Source organism: Pogona vitticeps, chromosome 2, assembly GCF_051106095.1.
Source record: "Pogona vitticeps strain Pit_001003342236 chromosome 2, PviZW2.1, whole genome shotgun sequence".
Classification (NCBI taxonomy): Eukaryota; Metazoa; Chordata; class Lepidosauria; order Squamata; family Agamidae; genus Pogona; species Pogona vitticeps.
In genome coordinates this window covers 144684647-144705784 of record NC_135784.1, presented here as the reverse complement: position 1 = coordinate 144705784, position 21138 = coordinate 144684647, and the positions used below count along the sequence as shown (strand labels likewise).

At 46.1% G+C, this 21138-nt stretch overlaps 1 protein-coding gene across 3 annotated transcripts in view; it reads right to left on the bottom strand.

Moving 5' to 3' along the window:
- SDK2 (sidekick cell adhesion molecule 2) overlaps positions 1-7785 on the bottom strand; it is a 374517-nt gene extending 366732 nt beyond the window's left edge. For all 3 annotated transcript variants that reach the window (XM_072990757.2, XM_072990758.2, XM_072990759.2), the window contains exon 1: positions 7305-7785. In XM_072990757.2, the coding sequence (XP_072846858.2) occupies positions 7305-7386 (82 nt within the window). In that variant the 5' untranslated portion in view covers positions 7387-7785. The remainder of the gene's footprint in view (positions 1-7304) is intronic.
- Between the last annotated feature and the right edge of the window lie 13353 nt (positions 7786-21138).

The window sequence follows — 21138 nt, the reverse complement described above, 5'->3', positions numbered from 1 at the left end:
AGGGGAAGGGCAGATCCTAAGGATTAGGGCAATAACATGGCTAAAAATCTAACAAGCTGGATGCAGGAAAAAGGGGAGCATTATCTAATTGAGCAAGGTTGTGTCCCCATCCCAGAACAGAGATGCCGAGGCATTCTTAGCACGCCCTTCTACTACATCACAGGAACTGGACTCTGGACTCAGATTTTATGCTGAACGGTTCAGTGATCTTGGACATATCCCTTTTTCTCTGCCTCTGTTTCTTTTTTTTTTCATATTCCTTGCCAGGATATTGAAAGGGGGGAAAAAAAGAAGAAGAACGGCCTTTCATTTTGAATCCATGCCATGTGTGACACAAAAATTCTTCTGACCTAAGACTACAGATTAGCAAAGCAGTACCTTGAGCGGACTTTCTTCCTTTGCAACCTGGAGAGGGCAGCACATTCAGCTAATTGGCAAAGGTTTGTCGCTGCTCAGGATTTAGCACTCGTAAGGAAGATTTGGTCAGTGTTGCACACCCAAAGTGCTGCAAATGTGTGCCCAAACAGAATGGTCAGACACAAAATGTAAATTATCTTGGTTCCTGCTTAACTGGTTTAAATCTCTTTTTGCAACAAATAAATAAATCTTCAAAGCTCCCCTCCTGCCTGAAAAACACAGCACTCCCCTTTTTGACATTTCAAATTGCCAAACAGGACTTCCTGTTTACTTTCACACAACAGAAGAGAAATATCTGTGTTCCAAACTGGACCCTTCATCCAGAGTATATATTCTTATTTATTTATTTATTCTGGAAACAAACCCTTCCTTTTCTCAAAGGCAGATGCTTAAACATGGTTATTCTAACCACATCCATTAGTCCTATAGATTCATTCTGAGGGTACCAAAGAACTATACTGGCAAATGCTTCAGGACAAGATGCTCAGGAATCTCTAGCACAGCAATTCAGGAATGCCCAGCCCAGATTATAGTGTGTAATCTTATACAAATGTCTCTGGGAGGAAACCTGATTAAATCTAATGGAGCATTTTTTTTCTGAGTAAACACACATAAGATTGAACAGTATATCAGATAATTTTTTCACAGCAACTACATACTTGTGCATCTAAGAATTCCTGTAAGAATTCCCAGTTACAAGAACTATACAGTACTTGGACATCACACCACCAAACCATCATTCACTATAGGAGTGGGCAACCAAATTGTCCTCAAGGGGTGCATGTGGTGATGGAGAGTACCAAAGAATTATACCGTTCAGTGTCAAATACTCCAGTGGACATGGTCACTGGAGGGTCCAAGACCACAGGGTCCGAGACCACAGTGATCCTTCCCCTTACTTCCCCCCACTCTGCATAAATACACACACACACACACACACACACACACACACACACACACACACACACAGTTTATGTTTGCATAAAAGAAATTACATTAGTCTGGGTGGCAAATTGCCACTTATTACTGAGGTGCTAGTTGAGAGTGCCTAGAGAAATGGAATCAACATCTCACTAATTAACAACAACTTGCCATCAAGGTTTACACAATTTCACTTATGCAGGAATGAATTGGCAATAGAATTTTAGCTAATGCTGTTCTCCCACTGGCTGTCAGTCTTGTACAGAATGGCACATACACACAATTCCTCTTGGTCATCTTCAGCGAGGTTTTGAACCTCCCCTCTCTGTCAGATGAGAGGAAGTAACTGCTCCATCCCACACTACTGTCTTTCATCTCAGCTACATTCTTAAAAGAAAAATCGCAGAGGGCTGCTGTATTTTCTGCCACTCTGTCCATCTTGATAGGTTTTCTCAAGAATTTGGGGGGAGGGGGGCAGGGAGTACCATCAGGTAAGACACTGCAACTTAGATCTACTTTTCTTCTCAACAGTATTATTCTTAGGAGAGAAACCACAGAGTTTATCAAGCGGGAACAGTATTTTAAGACACTCCCCCCCCCAAAAAAAAGTAGAGAGGATGGAGGGGGGGAAAGAGCATTACGGCAACCCAGGGCACAGGAGGGACTCTCTGAAGCTGCATGCCATCCATGAATTTCCCACACCTGATATATGAAGACAAAGAGCCTTAACTAGGGATGATATTTCCTGCTCTCATTGATTTAGGCTGTCTCTACAGGATTGTTCCACAAGGAATTTTAATTCCCCTCAGGATTCCTTTTCTCTACATGGCCATAATGAAAGAGCTATTTCTCCCCATCTGTACAAAATGTTTCTAGTGTTTCTCCTCTCCCTTTGAGAATCAAAGCACACACACACACACACACACACACACACAGAGAGAGAGAGAGAGAGAGAGAGAGAGAGAGAGAGAGAGAGAGAACAGCTGACTATGAACAGAGACACAAAGAACCCATCCAGTGCTTCAAGCTCTTTATTAAACATCTTAGTTTTCGTTTAAAAAAATGAGCAATTGTGCTTAAAACATCATTCTTATCAATGTGAGAAGTCTAATGAGGGTGCCAGGAAAATTCTTAACCATCCCACCTAGAGTTGACGAGAACAAAACAAGCAATGATTTCTGCCCCCAAAGCAGACTTCCCACAGGCTCTTGCACGCCCCCTTCCTTCTCCTGTTCAGTCAGGAAGAGGAGTTTGGAAGCTTCTGTTGCCAATACAGATTAACTACAATTTGCAATGATATGTTTGTACATTTCCATTTTTCTTCTAGTGAGCTCAGGGCAATATGCATGGCTCTTGATTTCCCTACTTTAGCTTCAGAAATACCCCATGAGACAGGTAGGTCAGGGTAAGTTTCATGCATCAACATGAAACAACTACCCTCGTTCCAGTGCAACACTCTTGCCTCTGTAAACTGGAACTGTTTAAACTGTACAGATGTATCTGCCCTTTTCAGGCATTAAGCTTGAAATTGTGCAAGACTCAAAGGGTGCTCAGGCCAGGGGTGTATATGAAAGCCCTGCCCTCCACATCCATATCCCACTCAGAAATCATGCAGACCGTCATGTTTAATGTGGAAGTCTGCATAGGTGTCTGAAGACAGTTTAGCTGAATGCACAAGAGTCTGTGTAACTTGCAGGTCATGTGGAGCTGTGAGGGTCAGGTCTGCCTCTGTGCCCGCAACAACAACAACACCCATTGAGTCCTACTCAATATGAAGCACAATGCCAAAATAGGTCTGTTGTCTCTACTGACTGCAACTTTCCAAGGTTTTAAGCAGAGGCTTTTCCTGTAGCAGTCTACCAAGATCCTTTTTTAAAAGGGAAAATATTCCTGCCATCTGGGCTTGCCAGCACATCAGGAAAAAAATGCCAAGTTTAATCATGTGCCTTTCTAGAAATCAAGCTGCTGTTAAATCAGGAAGTGATTCTATACATGAGCACAAGCACTATATCCTGCATTATTTTGCCCTGGTCCTGCAACTATTAGAGAAAAGATAATGCACTTCACTGAAGTCCAGCATCACTATACTTTACTCATACCTGCTAGATAATCATTCTTCTAAGTCTTCCTTTAGCACAAAGTACCTGAAACTTTAGAGTTAAATAGAAGGGTCATTTTGACCCTACAATGAAAGTAATGGGAAAAACGATGCACAAAGCACTTAGAATTCCTGCCCTCCCCCTCCAGCTACTGTAGAAGATGATATCAAGTAGTGGCAAATTGAGAGTTTAGAACTGTTGATGTAGAATTGTTATTACTTCCGTAGGAATCATGAAGGATGCCAATAAAAACAAGGCTAATGGGATGTCTTCCAAATGCCTGCACATGAACATTTTCTTTGCATCGTGAAAGTCTGCTATGAAAATAACACACACACACACACACACACACACAGAGAGAGAGAGAGAGAGAGAGAGAGAGAGAGAGAGAGAGAGAGAGAGAGAGAGAGAGAGAGAGAGAGAGAGAGAGAGAGAGAGAGAGAGAGAGAGAGAGAGAGAGACTTTTTCTTTCTCATCACAGCATATCCCTTCACTCAGTGTAGAGTTTCCAAGAGCCGACACTGGCCGGTGCAACCAAATCAATGCTCTCTGCCTAAAGAGGGAGTCTATTTATGTACTGTATCTCATTGAGATAATAGAAGTGGCTGAAAATAGTCTGCACAGCACATAAGCGTCCCGGAGGCAATTAGCTTATCACAGGGTCCTGCGTTGGCTTCTGGTGTTCACTGACCATGGGCTGTCACGGAAGGGTACTTTCCAATGACCTTTTTTTTCGATAGCAAATTCTTCATTTGACGCACATTAAATGGGCTTTACACAGCCAGGTTGTAACACCTCTGCGGAAGGGAGAAGGTGGGCAGAAGGGTAGCGAGTGCAATGGATGGAAGAAGATCCTAGGACCAGGGCAATTGGTGGCTGCAAACTGGCACCCACAACCGTTAAAAGGGGTTTAGCTGGAGTACACATTCCAGTTCAACACCGACATGGTGGATCTTAAATACAGCACAAAAATGTAATGATTCAGGGGGATCAACACTGAAGTATACCCTTCAATCCAGAGAAAAATGACTCATGTAGCAATGGACTGGTAAATCCCACCATCCCATTATCTTTAGAGCCTTTAAGGTTCTGCAGCTATTCTCCCTCCCTTTGTCCAGTGTTTTGCTTGAGCTGGAGCACAGGTAAACAGCTCTAAAGCCTTTACATCTGCTTCCCCTATACATCTACTGCAAATTCTCTCCCCTACGAGCCCAGCTTTGCTATCACACTCCCACCAGCCTCAGAAGCAAATAAATCAAGTTGACCCTTGTAACTGCCTGTGTGCGCATCTCTTCCTCCCCCCCTTCCATTTCCCAACTCCCTGGAATAGCCCCAAGGAGCTATTGCCAACCTCCACGGGTTCAGACGGCCAGGGCTCCTGCCTTGGGATGATAAATCTCTTCTGGCTGAATGGTTATCTCTGACAGGTCAAGAGATAGAAAATGAGGAGAGAAGAAGGTGCCTGGGTGAGATATAGGCACACCGTAAAACAACGTGCTCCAGTCATTTGAAGGGACTGTTTGGATAACTAACCAAACATTGGATCAGCCCACAGAAGGAAAGCCTTCAGGGTGGGAGAGCGAGGGAGGCTTTTAAGAGCCCAAGACTCTGGTAAAGGAGGGAAAGCAAGATCAGTGGGGAAAGAGAGCCAGAGCGAGAGCTCCCACAGTCTCCAGTAGCAGCATCCACCCTCCGAGGAAAGAGCAACCTTGCCTAGTAGAGCGGCAAACTTAATTTTCCATCTTCGCTTCATCTAGATAACCATGAAAATACAGTAATTGAAAGGAAACACACACACGCCCCTTCGCCTCAGCTACTTTTCCTCCTTCGGCCCCCTTCTTGTTTGGAATCAAACAGCTTCTGTTCTTTCTCTGGGTCATACGCGAGTTTTTGACAAACAGATGCTTGCTAAGGATAGAACCGGGGCGGGGGGGGGTGGAGAGAGAGAGAGAGCAGCTACGGAGTTCAAAAAGGGGGGAAAGAAGCGCGCGCGCACTCGCACAAAAGAGAGCGCCTCGCGCCCCCTCACTCTTCTGCTGGGCTTGGAAAAGCAACCCTTGGGGGAGGGCGGGGGGCGGCGGCGAATGGCCCGTCCCGCCATTGTCCTCAAGAGGCCGCGGGTTCTTCTCGCCCCCCCCTCCCCGCCCCGTTGGAATTCCGAACGCGGGCGCCGGAGCTCTTTCCGGCTGCTCCGGCCAATGAAGTCACAGGCTCGTCCACCGAGGCTGGCTGCGAAAGGCGAGCGGGCGGGCGGGCGAGGGAGAGAGAGAAGAGGGCAAGGTCCTTCGCCGGGCGGGGGGGAGAACGGATGATGTGGGAGGGGCGCCCCTTGGACGCCCCCCCCCGCCCGCCCGCCCGCCCAGCTTCGTTTCTGGGCTGCTTTTCCAACCCTGTTCCACCCCTGGAAAGCAGCTTTCTAAAAACAAGAGCCATTTGCTCTTGAGGAGATAAAGAGAGCCGAGCCCTTTGCGTGAAGCCGCCCAAGAGCGGTTACTTTGCTCGGAAAAGGCGCGCGCGTGCCTAGAGGAGCCGCCCGTTCCCTTCGCGCGACACGGTTGTCTCCTCAGCCGGGAGGCGAGGGTTGTCCCCTTCGAGCACCGAACCCACCCGCGCGTCCTTTTTTTTTTTGCGAGGGACGGGAGCAAGGCTTCCCGCTCGGCTCTTCACAGACTATCACCCCCACACACACACACCGGCCCCGGAACCACGTGTTGCATTCTTCTCCGTCTCCCCGGCAGCCAGCTCGCCGGGGCGGCAGGCGTGCACAGGCACACACGCGCCCACAAACCCATCGCCTCGGAAGGGAGGCGAAGCTTTGTGGACCGACCGGGACTCCACAGCTGGGGCTTGGAGGCGGCCCCCGCTTTTGCCAAACCTTAGCATCGCGGGCTGATTTCCGCTGACGCCCGTCTCATTCACTCCGGCTTGCACGGGAGATCGCGCACGCCCCATCGAATTGAAGTTCCTTTCAATATTGCGCTTCAGGCCAAGTTAAGCTGCACATTTCACATTACCTTGGGCCAAGGCATTCCCCCCCCCCACAAAAAACTAATTCTTGGCAAACCTATAGTATATCGGACCGAGTCTCTGGAAGGCACAGAATCGGGCTGCCAAAGCACACTGCGCCCTTTCTATTCAGCAGGGGTGACCGCTCCGCCTCTCCTTTAAAGCCTCCTTTTTATTGCGACCCACCCACTCAGCCCCACCGTCTCTTCAGCCTGCTTCTTCCCTCTCCTTGGTCTCCCGCCTTCCCACACCGCTTTGATCTCTTGATTACTTTGGGAGAGGCGTTGCAGTCCCGCAAACCGACCACCAGCCCGAAAACTTGCCCCTGATCACTGCCCGCAACAAAACTAACCCCTTCCTCCCCACCCTGCCCAAAGCGCAGATCGCGGCAGAGGAGGGGGGGGAATCCGAACACACATTGTTCCTCTCCGTCTCTTTTAATCGTGTTACTTTGCTCACACCTCATCTTTACAGCACCGCTTAAAAAAACCGCCTTCACTCTCTCTTATGTTCTTGCCTGGTGCTGTTTTCTTTCTTTTTTTCTTCCCTCTCTTAAAGAAAGGAGCGTTTCCTCCCCTCTTTATCTTTCACCCTCGCCGCCCCTTCTCACTCAAGCGGAGCCGATTCACAAGACCGGGGCGGGGGAAACGGCTCTGTTTCCACCAAGCCTTCGGGAGTGAGGCACACACCTCATTCTCCAAGCCATTCAAGATCTTTCCATTGCTCTCCAGTTGCAAAGCTTTGGTTTTGCAGAACGCCGGTGGCTGCTGAACACTTCCCCCGCACGCTACCCTCCAACCCGCACCTAGGGGTGGTGGTTCACAATTAGCAGCCCCCCTCCTCTGTCCCCCCTCGATTTACCTTGGGCTCTGACCGGAGGGGCGCCCAGGAGAGCGAAGATCACACAACACGTTATCTCCAAACAGTTGGTAGTCCCTGCCATGCTGACCAGACTCTGGAGCAACGGGCTTGGGGTGGAGGAGAACTTCCAAAGTACTTGACAGATTTCTCTCTCTCTGTATATATATATATATGAGAAACAGGGAGTGCTGAATAATCCGATTTTTCTGTCGCTTGCGGCCGGATCCTCACAGGAACAGGAAGACTGGCGGAGCGGTGTAGGGAGCTCCTTGCTTTTCACTTTTTTTTAACAGTCCTTTTGGCCCGATCTCAGAAGAAACCGCTCCTCCGCCGCCTTTCGGACCAAGGCCGCACACAGCAATCCGGGAAGGGAATAATTAGATCCCACTGAAGCCTGCCTTCCCCAGTGAACTCTCCCTCCCCCGCAAAGAAAAAAGAAAAAGAAGGGGCTCTTGCGAAGGCGGCCCCAGAGGCGTCATCTTGGTCCAGCAAAGGATTCTGGCAGGGGGGGGCGGAGAGCGCAGTTTCGCCGGCCCGTTGCTCGCCTCCCGTTGTCTCGCGGCTCTGTGTCTTCCACAAATCCGTGGCCCTCGGCCGGGGCGCCGAAGCCACAGCTCTGCTGGAGGAAGCAGGCGGCGCCGCTCCTCGCTGACTTAGAGACCGTGGCGGCTCAACAGGGTAAAAGAAGGGGAAAAGATGAGGAGGAGGGGGGGGACCTTTGCCGGGCGGGCGAGGCGGAGGGAAGAAAAGACTCACAGAAACTACTCGCAAGAGCTCCGGGATTCTCAAAAGCACTCCAGGGAGGCAAGGGTCTCTCGATGCAAAGGCCACGACCACGATCGTCTGGCGGAGGAGGAAAGAGGTACCCCTTCTCCGCGCATACAGACACACACACACGCAGGACTACAGATCCCAGGCGGAGCGAAGTTTTCTCTCAGCAGGCACGGCGGGGGAGGGGGAAAAGCGGGAGCAGTTTCAGGGAGGGGGCTCCGATTGTGGAGGGGGGGTCTCCCTCCCCCAACTCCTTCTCCTCAGCCCGTCAGGCAGGCGATCCCCATGGCCGGAGGCAGCTGGCGTCTCTCCTGCGTGTGCGCCCGCGTCCCTTCTCCTTTCTGCCTCTAAAATCCAAAAGACGTGCCGGCGATGGGCTTTCCAAGAGCAGACGCCGCGGCTGCTCCGGCGGCGGCAGGCCAGGCGTCACTTGGCGGGGAGGGCACCGCGGCTCCTCTCCGGCCAGCGGCGGGTCTTCCTCGCCGGCTGCCCTCCCGCTCCTTGGCTCGGCAGCGGAGTGAGCCAAAGCTCTGGCATCATCCGAGCCGTGAGCCGCGGCGGCGGCGGCGATAGCAGGAGCTTTAGCGGGGGGGGGGGGGGGGGGGGGAGGCGGAGAAAACGAGCGAGAGGCCGGCAGCGCCACCTAGTGGCCGACGCGAGAGGAAGCGCCCGACGCGTGCCGGGCGAAGGGAGGCTGGTGTCTCGCCGAGCGCTGCCGTCAAGGCTCAACAGGGCACCGTTCCCGTCTGGACGTGGGAAGGGGAAAACCTTCTCCGCTCCACCATAACCGCCACGAGCCCCCTTTGAGGATGCGGGAGCTCTGACTGCGCTCCTTGTGTATCCTTCGCGGTCCCGATCCTACGAGGATAGTCCTCAGAAGGCGGACGTGGACGGAAGCGGCGCCTCCTTTCCCAGAGGTCCAGTTTTACGTGGGTAATGACACAATTGAGCTTATTCTGAGTATTCACTTGGAAATCTCGCTCCCGCTTTGCCCTCCGTTCCGCCGCCCCAAATTCTGTGCGCGGTCTTAAATTGCGGGCGGTGGGGGGGACACGCATAAGAAGAGCCCCACCTCTTAAGGCTTCATAGGTGCCCTTCTGCTGGCCTCTTTTGAACTTGCCCCCCACCCCAGCCTTATCTTCTTCCCATGCCTGCCCCTCTTTTCACTTTGTGGCGCCGGGCACTCGGGTGGATCTCCTCTCCGTGTTTTGTGCAAGTGGCCTCCGCGTCTGGAGATGTGGGGTGAGGGGCGCGCCAGCAGAAACTCCGGTGGACTTCAGTTTGCATAATTTTTTCCTAAAAGTTCGTGTTTCTTCAGTCTTGAAAAGCTTCGAATTCTGTCAAAAGAGGAGAAAAGGAGCCGTTTCTTTAAAAACTAGTGAAAGGGAGAGAGAGATCTGAAAGATTTTTTTCCCCGCCAAGAGTGCCAACCTCAACTAAATTTATAGGACATGTTCTCTGTGTTACAATGAGAGCATGAGGGTATTGCAATTGTTGTGTGCAATCCTGTTGCTTCCATATTATGGGGACCACTGTGCTGGTTACCAGGTTCTGGGATTCCCTCTCCAGTTGCTTAGCTCCACAACCTCATTTATCTCGGAGTGGGTGAAGTGACTAGGGAACCTGCCTGGTCCCCTGCTTCCCAGCACTCCAGCCTGCTCAGACTGCTTCCAGGGAGTCCGCAAAGCTAGGCACTCAGAACCACTATGACCACCTTGTAAAGTAGAACTGCCACCAGGCCCACAAAAATACTAAAACTCTCAGTAGCTGGTCAAGGCAAGACCTGGTTTTCGTACCACAAAACTTCTAAGACAAAAACTCAAACAGTTGGAGAGATTTTTATAATTTATTAAAGAGAGTGAAAAAGGAAAAAGTTCTAAAGGTTTTGAAAGAAATACTTAGAGCAAGAAGGATAATTCGAGAAAAAGAGTGAGGTAATTAAGAGAACACACCAGAAAATAACACAGCTAATCTACTCTAATAGGCACACATTAGCGTAGAGTCAGCATGGTTCTGAAGTATACACAAAGTGTATTCTTCCAGGCATGGTATGACAGGACAGCAAGTGAGCATAGCATCTTCTGAGAGGTAAACTGAGCCAGCTAAAGTAAGTTCTAAACCCCTTCTTACATATTAAAGTCATATTTTTCCATATATGATCTGCCAATCCAGCTTCAACATGAAGACAATAGCACTTTCTGCCCCTTCCTTTCACACAGCTAAAATCATTTTCCAATTAGTGTAGTACTAGGGAACAGGCTGGTTTGGCCTTGAATGCCTCCTTGGCAAGAGATAAACTGCAAGTATTCTGTTCTCATTTCTAGGCAGACATTGGCCTCCCTATTCCCAGCCAGTGGTGCTCAGGCACTGACAGAGAAGCCTGAATTCTCCAGATGGCTTCCATGTCCCTTCAATTTCTCAGTTTCTTCACAACCCCAATAGGATTTATAACCTGTTTGATATATTGAGGGAATAGTTTTCATAGCTGAGTGGGGATTTGAACCCAGGTCTTCTGAATCTTGGCCTGACACTTTGTTCACTCTGGTTCTTGTAACAGTAATACTATTAATTATTTTTACCAAAGGCCTCATTCTTGAACATATGTAGACACACTTAGTTTTCATAGGTTTCACAGGGGCTGGTTGTGTACAGCCAGCATCAGAGTCTTTATTCTTCCTCATCACAGGCAACCTGGGAAACCTGACCTTGGCATGACCTTCAATGAAGTGAAAAGTATAGAGCAGCCTTCCCCAATGTGGACCCCCCTGCATAATTTGGATTATGACCCCAAAGAGTCTCAGCCAATAGCTTGCAGATGGAAAGCAACCTTAGGTCCCCAGGTGTTCTTGGACTACAACTCCCAGAAATTCTGACCAACACAGCAAATGCTGAAGGCTTTTGGGAGTTTTAGTCCAGGAACACCACGAGACCAAAGATTGGTCCAAAGCATCTGGAGAGTGCTACTTTGGGAAGACTGGGCAGACTAATCCGTTAGGGTTTCTACCTGCAGGAGAGAAGCAGTACTTTTAAACAAAAGGCAGCTGCTATACCTGTTGAATCTCCATCCATAGTGCATTTGTTAAATACCCAAGAGTACTGGGTGAGAGGTGGTGAGATGTCAGCCCAAGGAGTAAGGCTTGCTTGGGCTTCTCAGCAACAGTGTCAACAACACTGTTCAGGTCAGCATGAATGGATATCATCCAGCCAGCCAGCATAACGTTGTCTCTGCTGTTTGATTTGTGGGGAAGGTGGGGGAGCAAGGACAGGCATGTGCTGTTACAACTTGAGTGACATCTCATTGCAACAGGAGTGAAGTTGCGTGCGCGCGCGCGCACACACACACACACACACACACACACACACACACACACACACACCTGCCCAAGCGAAGCTCCATGTCTCCTTTATTCCTTTTCATATATGAAAGGAGCTGGTGAAATATTGTTCTGAAACTTAGTGTGTCTCTTGTGTATTACACAGCTAGGTTGGCACCACTTTAACAGCCATGCCTCCATCCTGTAGAATGCTGGGATCTGTAGTTTGGCGAGATACCTAGATTTCTCTCTCTCATATATATTCCAGTGGAGCACTCACTGACACATCACAGGATGCCATAGGATGCAGACATGGTAATTAAAGGGATCTGTCACTGCTATAATTGTGTAGCGCTGATGCATTTTCAGAAGAGAAGATCCAATGAAAGGCATGACCACATGCTTCTTCCCCTCTTTCCCCCTCTGAAAAGGCTCATGTAGGACCAAGATGCTCCTTACTGGGACTTTTGTCCAACAGGAGTATACCTGAGTATGGGAGGGTTGCTTCAAACCTGATTCTTCACAGTCAACGTATTCCAGAAAACAGCTGTAATTCCAAGAAACCAACTGCATTCCAGACAATTCCATGTACTTATCTTTCTGGTGATACTCCCCATCCAAATTTCTTGGCATTCCAAACACTTAATCCTGCCTGTAGAGCAGCAGTAAAGCATTAACAATCTATTTCTCCTCTATGTTGGATTTGTGGACTTGTGCAGGTTGACTCAGCTTTCAGTTCTATTGATATCTCTTTTCCACTGTGCATGTCACCAATGCACAGATGTTCATCTGTGCATTCATCTATGTTAAACACAAAGAGCCATCTTGATGCAACAGGTACATCAGGATTTCTGTGTTTCATTTATACACTGATACAGAGATCAGGTGCTGGTGTCCCTTTGGTAACGCATGGAAGGGGAAGACATGGATTGGGGGGGAGGACTAAAAATTGTAGCAGACAAGGCTAAGATGCACTGATTTTATGATTAATATTAGAAATTGAATATACGGTATATCATGGAAGTGAATACGCCCCCTCACATTTCATAAATATTTTAGTATATCTTTTCATGTGACAACACTGAAGAAATGACACTTGGATACAATGTAAAGCAGTGAGTACTGTATATAGCTTGTATAACAGTGTAAATGTGCTGTCCCCTCAAAATAACGCAACACACAGTCATTAATGTCTAAACCACTGGCAACAAAAGTGAGTACACCCCTAAGTGACAATGTCTAAATTGGGCCCAAGTAGCTATTCTCCCTCCCTGGTGCCATGAGACCCGTTAGTGTCACAAGTCTAAGGTGTGAAGGGGGAGCAGGTGTTATCACTCTCACTCTCTCAGACTGGTCACTGGAATTTCCACATGGCACCTCATGGTAATGAATTATTTGAAGATCTGCTCTAAATAAAAATGACCCAGGCTGTAAGAAGATTGCCAAAGCCGTGAAACTGAGCTGCAGCACAGTGGCCAAGACCATACAGTGGTTTAACAGGACAGGCTCCACTCAGAACACACCTCACCATGGTCGACCAAAGAAGTTGAGTGCCTGTGCTCAGCATCATATCCAGAGCTTGGCTTTGGGAAATAAGACATATGAATGCTGCCAGCATTGCTGCAGAGGTTGAAAGGGTGAGGGTGGGGGTCAGCCTGTCAGTGCTCAGACCACACGCTGCATCAAATTGGTCTCCAGGGCTGTCATCCCAGAAGGAAGGTTCTTCTAAAGATGATGCACAAGAAAGCCCACATACAGTTTGCTGCAGACAGGCAGACTAAGGACATGGATTTCTGGAACCATGTCCTGTGGTCCGGTGAGACCAAGATAAACTAATTTGGATCAGATGGTGTTGACCGTGTGTGGCAGCAACCAGGTGAGGAGTACAAAGACAAGTGTGCATGTCTCCAGACCTAACCCCTATACAGCATCTGTGGGGCATCCTGAAATGGAAGGTGGAGGTGTGTGAGGTCCCTAACATCCACCAGCTCTGTGATGTTGTCACGGAGGAGTGGAAGAGGATTCCAGTGGCAACCTGTGAAGCTCTGGTGAAATCTATGCCAAAGTGGGTTAAGGCAGTGCTGGGAAATAATGGTGGCCAAACAAAATATTGACACTTTGTGCCCAATTTGGACATTGTCACTTAGGGGTGTACTCACTTTTGTTGCCTGCGGTTTAGACATTAATGGCTGTGTGTTGCATTATTTTGAGGGGGCAGTATATTTACACTGTTGTACAAGCTGTAGACTCACTGCTTTACATTGTAGCCAAGTGTCATTTCTTCAGTGTTGTCACATGAAAAGATATAGTAAAATATTTATGAAATGTGAAGGGGGTGTACTCACTTCTGTGATATACTGTAAAGCACGGATGGTGAACCTATGGCTCTTCAGGTGATGTTGGACTACAACTCCCATAATTCATAACCTTTGGGAACTGCTGGGAATCCAGCTACACCTGTAAAGAAAAGGAAAGTGGCATGGAAGGCAGAGTGAACACAGAAATCAAGGAAAACCTGTGCATCACTGATGTCTAAAAACAACATTATTTTAGTGTGAAAAGAAATAGCATTACAAATAATGCTACAAATGGAGATAAAATGGAATGTCCCAGCACAATCTTCCACCTAAGATGCCGGCATGATAAAATTGCAGAGTCATGGAATGAAAATAGAATTCTTTTAAAAAGTAAATGTTTTGCCCAAATGAAAGCAATAGGAAGGAGCACAAGTTTGGATAAATTATATGGGAGTCTACAATCAGGGAAGCTTTTGAAGAAGAAATTGCTAGATATATATAAAACTCATCATACAGAAATACTTTAAATACATCAGGAGCAGAAGTCTGCCAGACAGGCAGGGAGCTCTTAGATGACAAAGATGTAACAGGAGCACTCAGAGAAGACAGGGAAATTGCTAGGGCACGTCAACGGATTCTTTACATCTGTCTTTACTACCGAAGATGCTGGCTAGATAGCCACACCTGAACATTTTTTTTAAAGGCAATAAATCAGGATCCTGTCAAAGACAGATGACAGAGTATTTTTAGAACTAATCTGCAAGCTAAATAGTAACAAATCACCAGGGCCAGATGGCATTCACCTGAAAGTCCTTAACTCAAATGGGGAAATGCAGAGTTATACATTGTAACATAATCAAATCAAGCTGTTTACTACAAAACTGGAAGCTGGACAGTGTTACACTGGGTGATTTTTTTTCATTTTATTTTTTGATTATTTTTTTGATGGCAGAAATCTAAGACATTCATATCCAAGACACAGGATCTGCTTTTTATGCTTTCTCTGTGTAGGTCATGATCTTTCATAAAATTTAGGGTGGCCAGATGCAAAGGAGGAAATCTGGGCAGGTGCAGTTTATTATGTGCAAATATGCCTGCTGACATGTCCTTTTCTATGCAGAGATTAAAAGTAAACAATCTTGGTCCTCCATTTCCTCTGGTTAGTATGTCTCGCTCCCCTCCCCCCCGCAACTGTGTTTTAAAAATCTGCTACTCCAAGGTCAATAGTATGATGATATTGTTACTCGGGCTACCCAGTGGAAGCGGGATGCACCTTTCTGAGCTGAGGCAACCTGAACATGTGCTTGTAGGGAGTTCCAGCCCACTATTTGAACACGAATGGAGAATGAAAAGAATAACTGTGTTAACTGCATCATCCATACATATTCATCAGTATTTCATTTTATCTGTATTGGATACAGTTGTGATAGTCAATGGGTGAAATCTAATTGTTGTAGATAGAGTAGACTTACTTACTTACTTACTTACTTACTTACTTACTTACTTACTTACTTACTTACTTACTTACTTACTTACTTACTTACTATACTGGGCTGTTGGCAAGTTAAATTTGAACAATCAAAAACAAACAATGAATAAAATAATGAAATAAAACAAAGTAAAATAGACATTTCAATGGGGTTTATATAAATGGTGACAGCATTCAGTGGGGAAGAAGGAGGTTTATTCTAGCTGGCAATAACAACTGGGCTTTGCCTACCATTTTTATGTACCATGAAGTCAAGGCCTCTAAAATTAATCTGTAACAAAGAGGTGGGTGTCAGAAGGTAGATCCTGATCTCTGGCTGATTTTCAGTAACCTGGCATGTGTTTAGCATGGGTTTCTGAATCCCAAATGATGTCTGAATCCCAGTTACCAGCCTGGTCCCTTATATTTAGTGAAAACAGGGAGAAATTCTGTACTGGCAGAAGATAAAAATTTTGTGGAATGCAGAGCATCCCATATGGGTATAAATATTTTCGGTAAATATTTGTCTCCCCTATAATAGTCGTGATAATTCAAGTCACAAAGGGAAGTTGTGGCTGAAGTGGTAGAAGCCAGATGAATGAACTGGGATTTGTTGGTCTTCAAAAGCCATTTAGGCAATAGCCTCCTACCAGGAATACCTTTGTTTGCCTCTTTTCTGCACAATAAATGACCACATAGGTAATGAACTGCTGCCTGACAATGTTTGTGGTAATTGCGTTGGAATTAGCTCTAAAGCCGTTACCCTTGGATTGTCCTGTGATAAATGCCAGAAACCAGAGATGTGCCAATCCTTTAAGATCAATGCTTCTCTTTTGTGTAGGTTGTTGCCTTCAATGGCAAGGTTGGTAGAAATGTGTAAGAGGGTTTTCTTGGTGGTGCCCCCCCCCCCCATATGGTACTTTCTGCCCAAGAAGTTAGGTAATCTGCCTATTTAGCAGAAGTGGGCAAAATCTGGCCTACAGGTTGCATGTACCTGCCTGAAAAACATATTTTGTAGCCCTCCCCTAAAAGTGTTCCCTTGAAAAAGTCATATTGATTTGCCACAACATTTGGCAGAAAACCACTTAATCTAGAGAGGAACCTCCAAAAAAAATGAACTGCAAACCCTTTTTGTCAGTGTAAAAGATTGATCCTTCAGTTCCCACATGTTTCCCAAGCACTTCTTGCTTTAAACACTGATTGTTTATTGTATTGGACTAAGTCTTCTATTATTTATGAGCTTAAACGTTAATTGTTCTTTAAGAGCCTTAAATCTGGACTATTGACCATGACAGACAGAACCAGAGAGCTGCGCGGTTCTTGATGCTGCTGCTGAATAACTAAGTCTGAATAAATATTTAAATGAAAGTAGAAATAAGTGAATGGATATTATTTAATAAATTTAATGGAAAAAACCTGAAGCAATGAATTTGATTTTCACAGAGTTAATGGTATTTGATAAAATACAAATAGTTTAAAATTTTAGGGATCTTCTGTTTTAATTTGTATACAGTATATGCTTATATTTGGGGCTGGGAATTTATGCATATTGCACTTCTCCCAGGGTGGGGCTCTGCATGAGTGCTACTCTCCATCTGACTTCCCTCCCCACCACAATGTCTATTTGTCCTGCTCCAAGCCATATAGGTTTGTGCTTTGCTATATGTAAACAATGCCCATTATCTTCTATCAATAAGGACTCTGCTCCTCTTGCCTCTTAATGATACAATTATAGAGTTAGGGAAAGACATTTCTAATCCACCTTAATCTGGTGTACTGGAATTTATTTATTTATTTAAAATATTTATATGCTGCCTTTCTCCTAAAGCATCCAGTATTACAGTATTAAAAGAAACAAAGTTTAAACCAGATAAAACAAATGTCACATTGAAATTCACAATGAGAACAGTACTAAACACACAAGTAAAACACAGAATAAAATGTTTGCTTTAAAAAAATCCTCTTGGTCAACTAGTCATTTAAAGGAAAGTCTGCCTGAAGAGAAAGGTCCTCGCCTGCTTGCAGAAGGACAGCAAAGATGGGGGCAGCTTGGCTTCCTTTGGGAGGGAGTTCCAACGTCTGGGAGCAGCAACAGAGGAGGACCTCTCCTGTGTCCCCACCAAACAAACCTGTTGAGGTGGAGGGACCAAGAGAAAGGCTTCTCCCGATGATCTTAACAATTGAGCAGGCTCATTCATAAAGGGAGATGCGGTCCTTGAGGTAGCTTGGACCCAAGCCATTTAGGGCTTTATTGGTTAGAACCCTCACACTGAATTCTGTCTAGGAACTGATTGTCAACTAGTGGAGCCGCTGTAACAGGGAGGTTATATGTTCCCTCTACTCCAGGGTGTTGGCCCTCCCTTCCCCATTTTTTTTCCTCCCCATCATTAGAGGTAGCAGCAGAACACCCCCACAACACAAATAGAATATTTAGAATATTTAGAATAACTATTGGAGTCCAACTGTTCTATTGTGTAGCAAGATGCATGGGGAAATCTCTATTCTGTGGTGTGGAGCTTTAGAGAGAAGAAGGGTTTGGCGGGACACCCTTAGACCTTCTGTGGTTGGATCTGGCTGGATCTGGCCACCCATGTTTCTTTAAAAGAGAAATGTGTTCCATTGCCGGTGGAGCCTGGCTGAGATTTAATTCCGTTGCATTTAATTCTGTTGTTGTTTAACTTTATTTCCTGGCTGTTAGCTTTAGTTTCTTGTCCACACTGCTACTTTTAGCTTGTTTATAGGCTTTAGCTATTAGTGACTGTTTTTATGATTTTATATTCTGGAAGCAACTTTGAATGACTCCTCTTGCAGAAGAGAGAAGTAATTTTAAGGCTTCTTGGAAGGAGGGAGGAAGAGAGTGCGAGAAATGCGTGGCTGTAACGAGTCAGTTGCTATGGGTTCTGCCTTGGCTGGAGAGCCAGACACTCTAGACTAAATGAAGGAGCTGCCTCAGGGACACTTCAGCAGACACATTGCATTGATTGATTGATTGATTGATTGATTGATTGATTGATATCCCACCTAGCTGATCATTGCGACCACTCTACATGGAGTAAAATCCACACAGCCATTTATGCCTTTTTACATATAAGCTATAAAGGATGTGGTGGCACTGTGGTTTAAACAGTAGAAGCCTCTGTGCTGCAAGGTCAGAAGACCAGCAGTCGTAAGATCAAATCCACACGACGGAGTGAGCTCCCGTCGCTTGTCCCAGCTCCTGCCAATCTAGCAGTATGAAAGCATGTAAAAATGTGAGTAGATAAATAGGTGCCACCTGGGTGGGAAGGTAACGGCATTCCATGTCTAGTCACACTGGCCATGTGACCACGGAAGATTGTCTTTGGACAAAACGCTGGCTCTATGGCTTGGAAGCAGGGGTGAGCACCGCCCCCTAGAGTCAGACACAACTGGATGAAATGTCAAGGGGAACCTTTACCTTTACCTTACATATAGGCTACAAAGGTACAAGAGACACATCATATATAAAGCAGTCCTGAACCTTGGGCCTCAGCAGAACATAAGAGGGGTCTTTCTGCAGTTCTTTGATTTACATCTGAAACTTCCATAGTTCCTGCTTAGCGTTCCCTGCATAGAACCCAGACAGATGAGGCACAAGCATTTTGAAGTCAGAAAAGTCAAAGGAAAAGAAAAGAAAAGCTAAGCATTTCATAATGAGCATCTTGTTCTTTAATCTACAGTCCTCTCCCATCTCATGTGGTAAAGGAGCTGACTCAGAGCTCTTTGCAGATGCTCTCCTCTGTTATTTTGCATCTTTGTTCTGCGGGTGTGTCTCAGGGCAGCCCCCGAAATAGTTGGTTGGGGTTGAATTTATTTTTTGCTCAAAACCCACATACAAGATACAGGAAAGAGAATGGAGAGTTTATTTGGAAAGCCAAGGCTTCTCCCCCCTAAACCATATACTCTTCCTCCCAGCAGTCTGAAAATACTTCAAGGGCAGGGGAATTTCTGATACATATTGTCTCCTCCTCCACCTGCCATTAACCCTCCACCTTCCTGCCTAGGAAGACACATACTTCAGATGCAGTGTGACTTCCACAGCATCGTAGAATCTCTGGTGGAAGAACCTGCCCTCTTCCCCCATGGGAAGTCTGGTCCCTAAAGACAGGGTGGGGTAGAGTGGATCTCATTCCCATCTTTGAAAGGAAGAGAAGAGAATATCAGCAGCCACCATTTGGCCGGTTTGATAGAGGGAATCAGAACAGACCATTAAAGAGTCAATCTGTGAGCGCTTAGAAAACAACATAATAATTACTAAGACCAAGTTTGGCTTTCTTGGAAACTAATGATGCCAGACTAATGTTACTCCCCCATCCCAAAGATGAGGGGAATACAGGGGATGCAGATGAGGGGAATACAGGGGATGCAGAGTGTCCTGATTTCAGCAAGGTTTTTGACAAGACCCTTCATGATATTCTTGTGGCTCGGCTGGTAGAATGTGGCCTAGGTGACCCTACAGTTGGGTAGAGTTGTAGTTGGTTAGCAGGTGGTACACAAAGAGTGCTTTACCAATGGTTCCTTGACATCCTGCAGAGAAATGACAAGTGGAGGTCCCTCTGAGATCTGTTCTGGGCCCAGTATTGTTCATTTTCTTTATAAATGCCTTGATTGAAAGTGTGGAGAGGATGGTCATCAAATCTGCAGATGACACCTGACTGGAATGGGTAGCGAATGCATCCTAGGATATGTGCAGGACTCAAGGTAACACTAACAGGTTGAAGAACTGGGTCAAAACAATCAGTTTCAAAAGGGACAAATGTACAGACAAATACAAGATGGATGATAGCTAACTTGGCAGTAGTACCCGAGGAAAAGATAGAGGGGTCTTACTTGATTACCAGCTAAGCACAGCTCAATAGTGTGTGATACAGCAGAAAAAAATAAAACAAAAACACAATACTGGACTATAGGAACAGAATTACAGTGTCTAAAGCAAGTTGAGAAAGGGAGGTACTGTATGTCCAGGCTAAAGGACAGAAGACAAGATCAAGATAATCATTCTCAAATTGTGAAGACCTGACACATGGAAGAGAGAGCCGGCTTAGTTTCTGCAACTCCAGATGGTAGGATACAAAGTAAACTACAAGAGAGGTTTTGGACTAAATATTGTGGAGAACTCGTGGAATAGATTGCCTTGGAGAGTGGTGGACTCTCCTTCACTGAAGATTTTTAGGCAGCAGTTCAATAGCCACCTGCCAGGCATAATTCTAGCTTAGGTTTCCTATTTCCACAGCAAGCTGGAGACCTCCATGGCCCTTAGGGCCCCTTGCCGCTCTATAGTTCTGTGATCCCATGAAAGCCACATTGGCTAGATTGCAAAGTAAATAGGTAATCAAAGAGGAAAGTCCTTCCATTTCCCATAGCCTGCTTTTCTGCATGCTTTAACATGACAGCTGTGGAAATCCAGATTTCCAATAGGCATTAGTTGGCTGACTAAGCTGCTTGAGTCCCTTCCTGGACATAATTAATAGTTCCCTTTCCTATTTAAATACAATTAGATATTGAGCCACTGTTTTGCTCGGTAGAGTCCACGACAGACTCCACAGCCTTTCCCCTCTGCTCATACATCAGTTTCCAACCGATTCCAAAGGTGAAAGAAGCATTGGCTTGTAATGAGAAACCTTTATTTATTTGTCTAAGGTTCATCCAACCCCATTGTTACACACTAGGATTTGTCCTCTCCCAGACCTGTCCTACATTTACCTAATAATAACGTCTCTGGGATAAAGGATTTTTGGAGTTATGTACTGCCAAATAATTTCCAGTTCCTGGTGCTGAACATACTTGAACCTCCTGGTCATGCTTTGAAGATTTATCAGGTGTTCGAAAGATCCATGAAATGTTCAACTTTGTTATCCAAGCATGTTATTTATTTTAAAACAGGTGCCGCTGAGGAAGACAATCCAGTTGGAAATGAATCCAACAATCCAGGAATGATTTAATATTTGAGGACAGACTTTATTTAT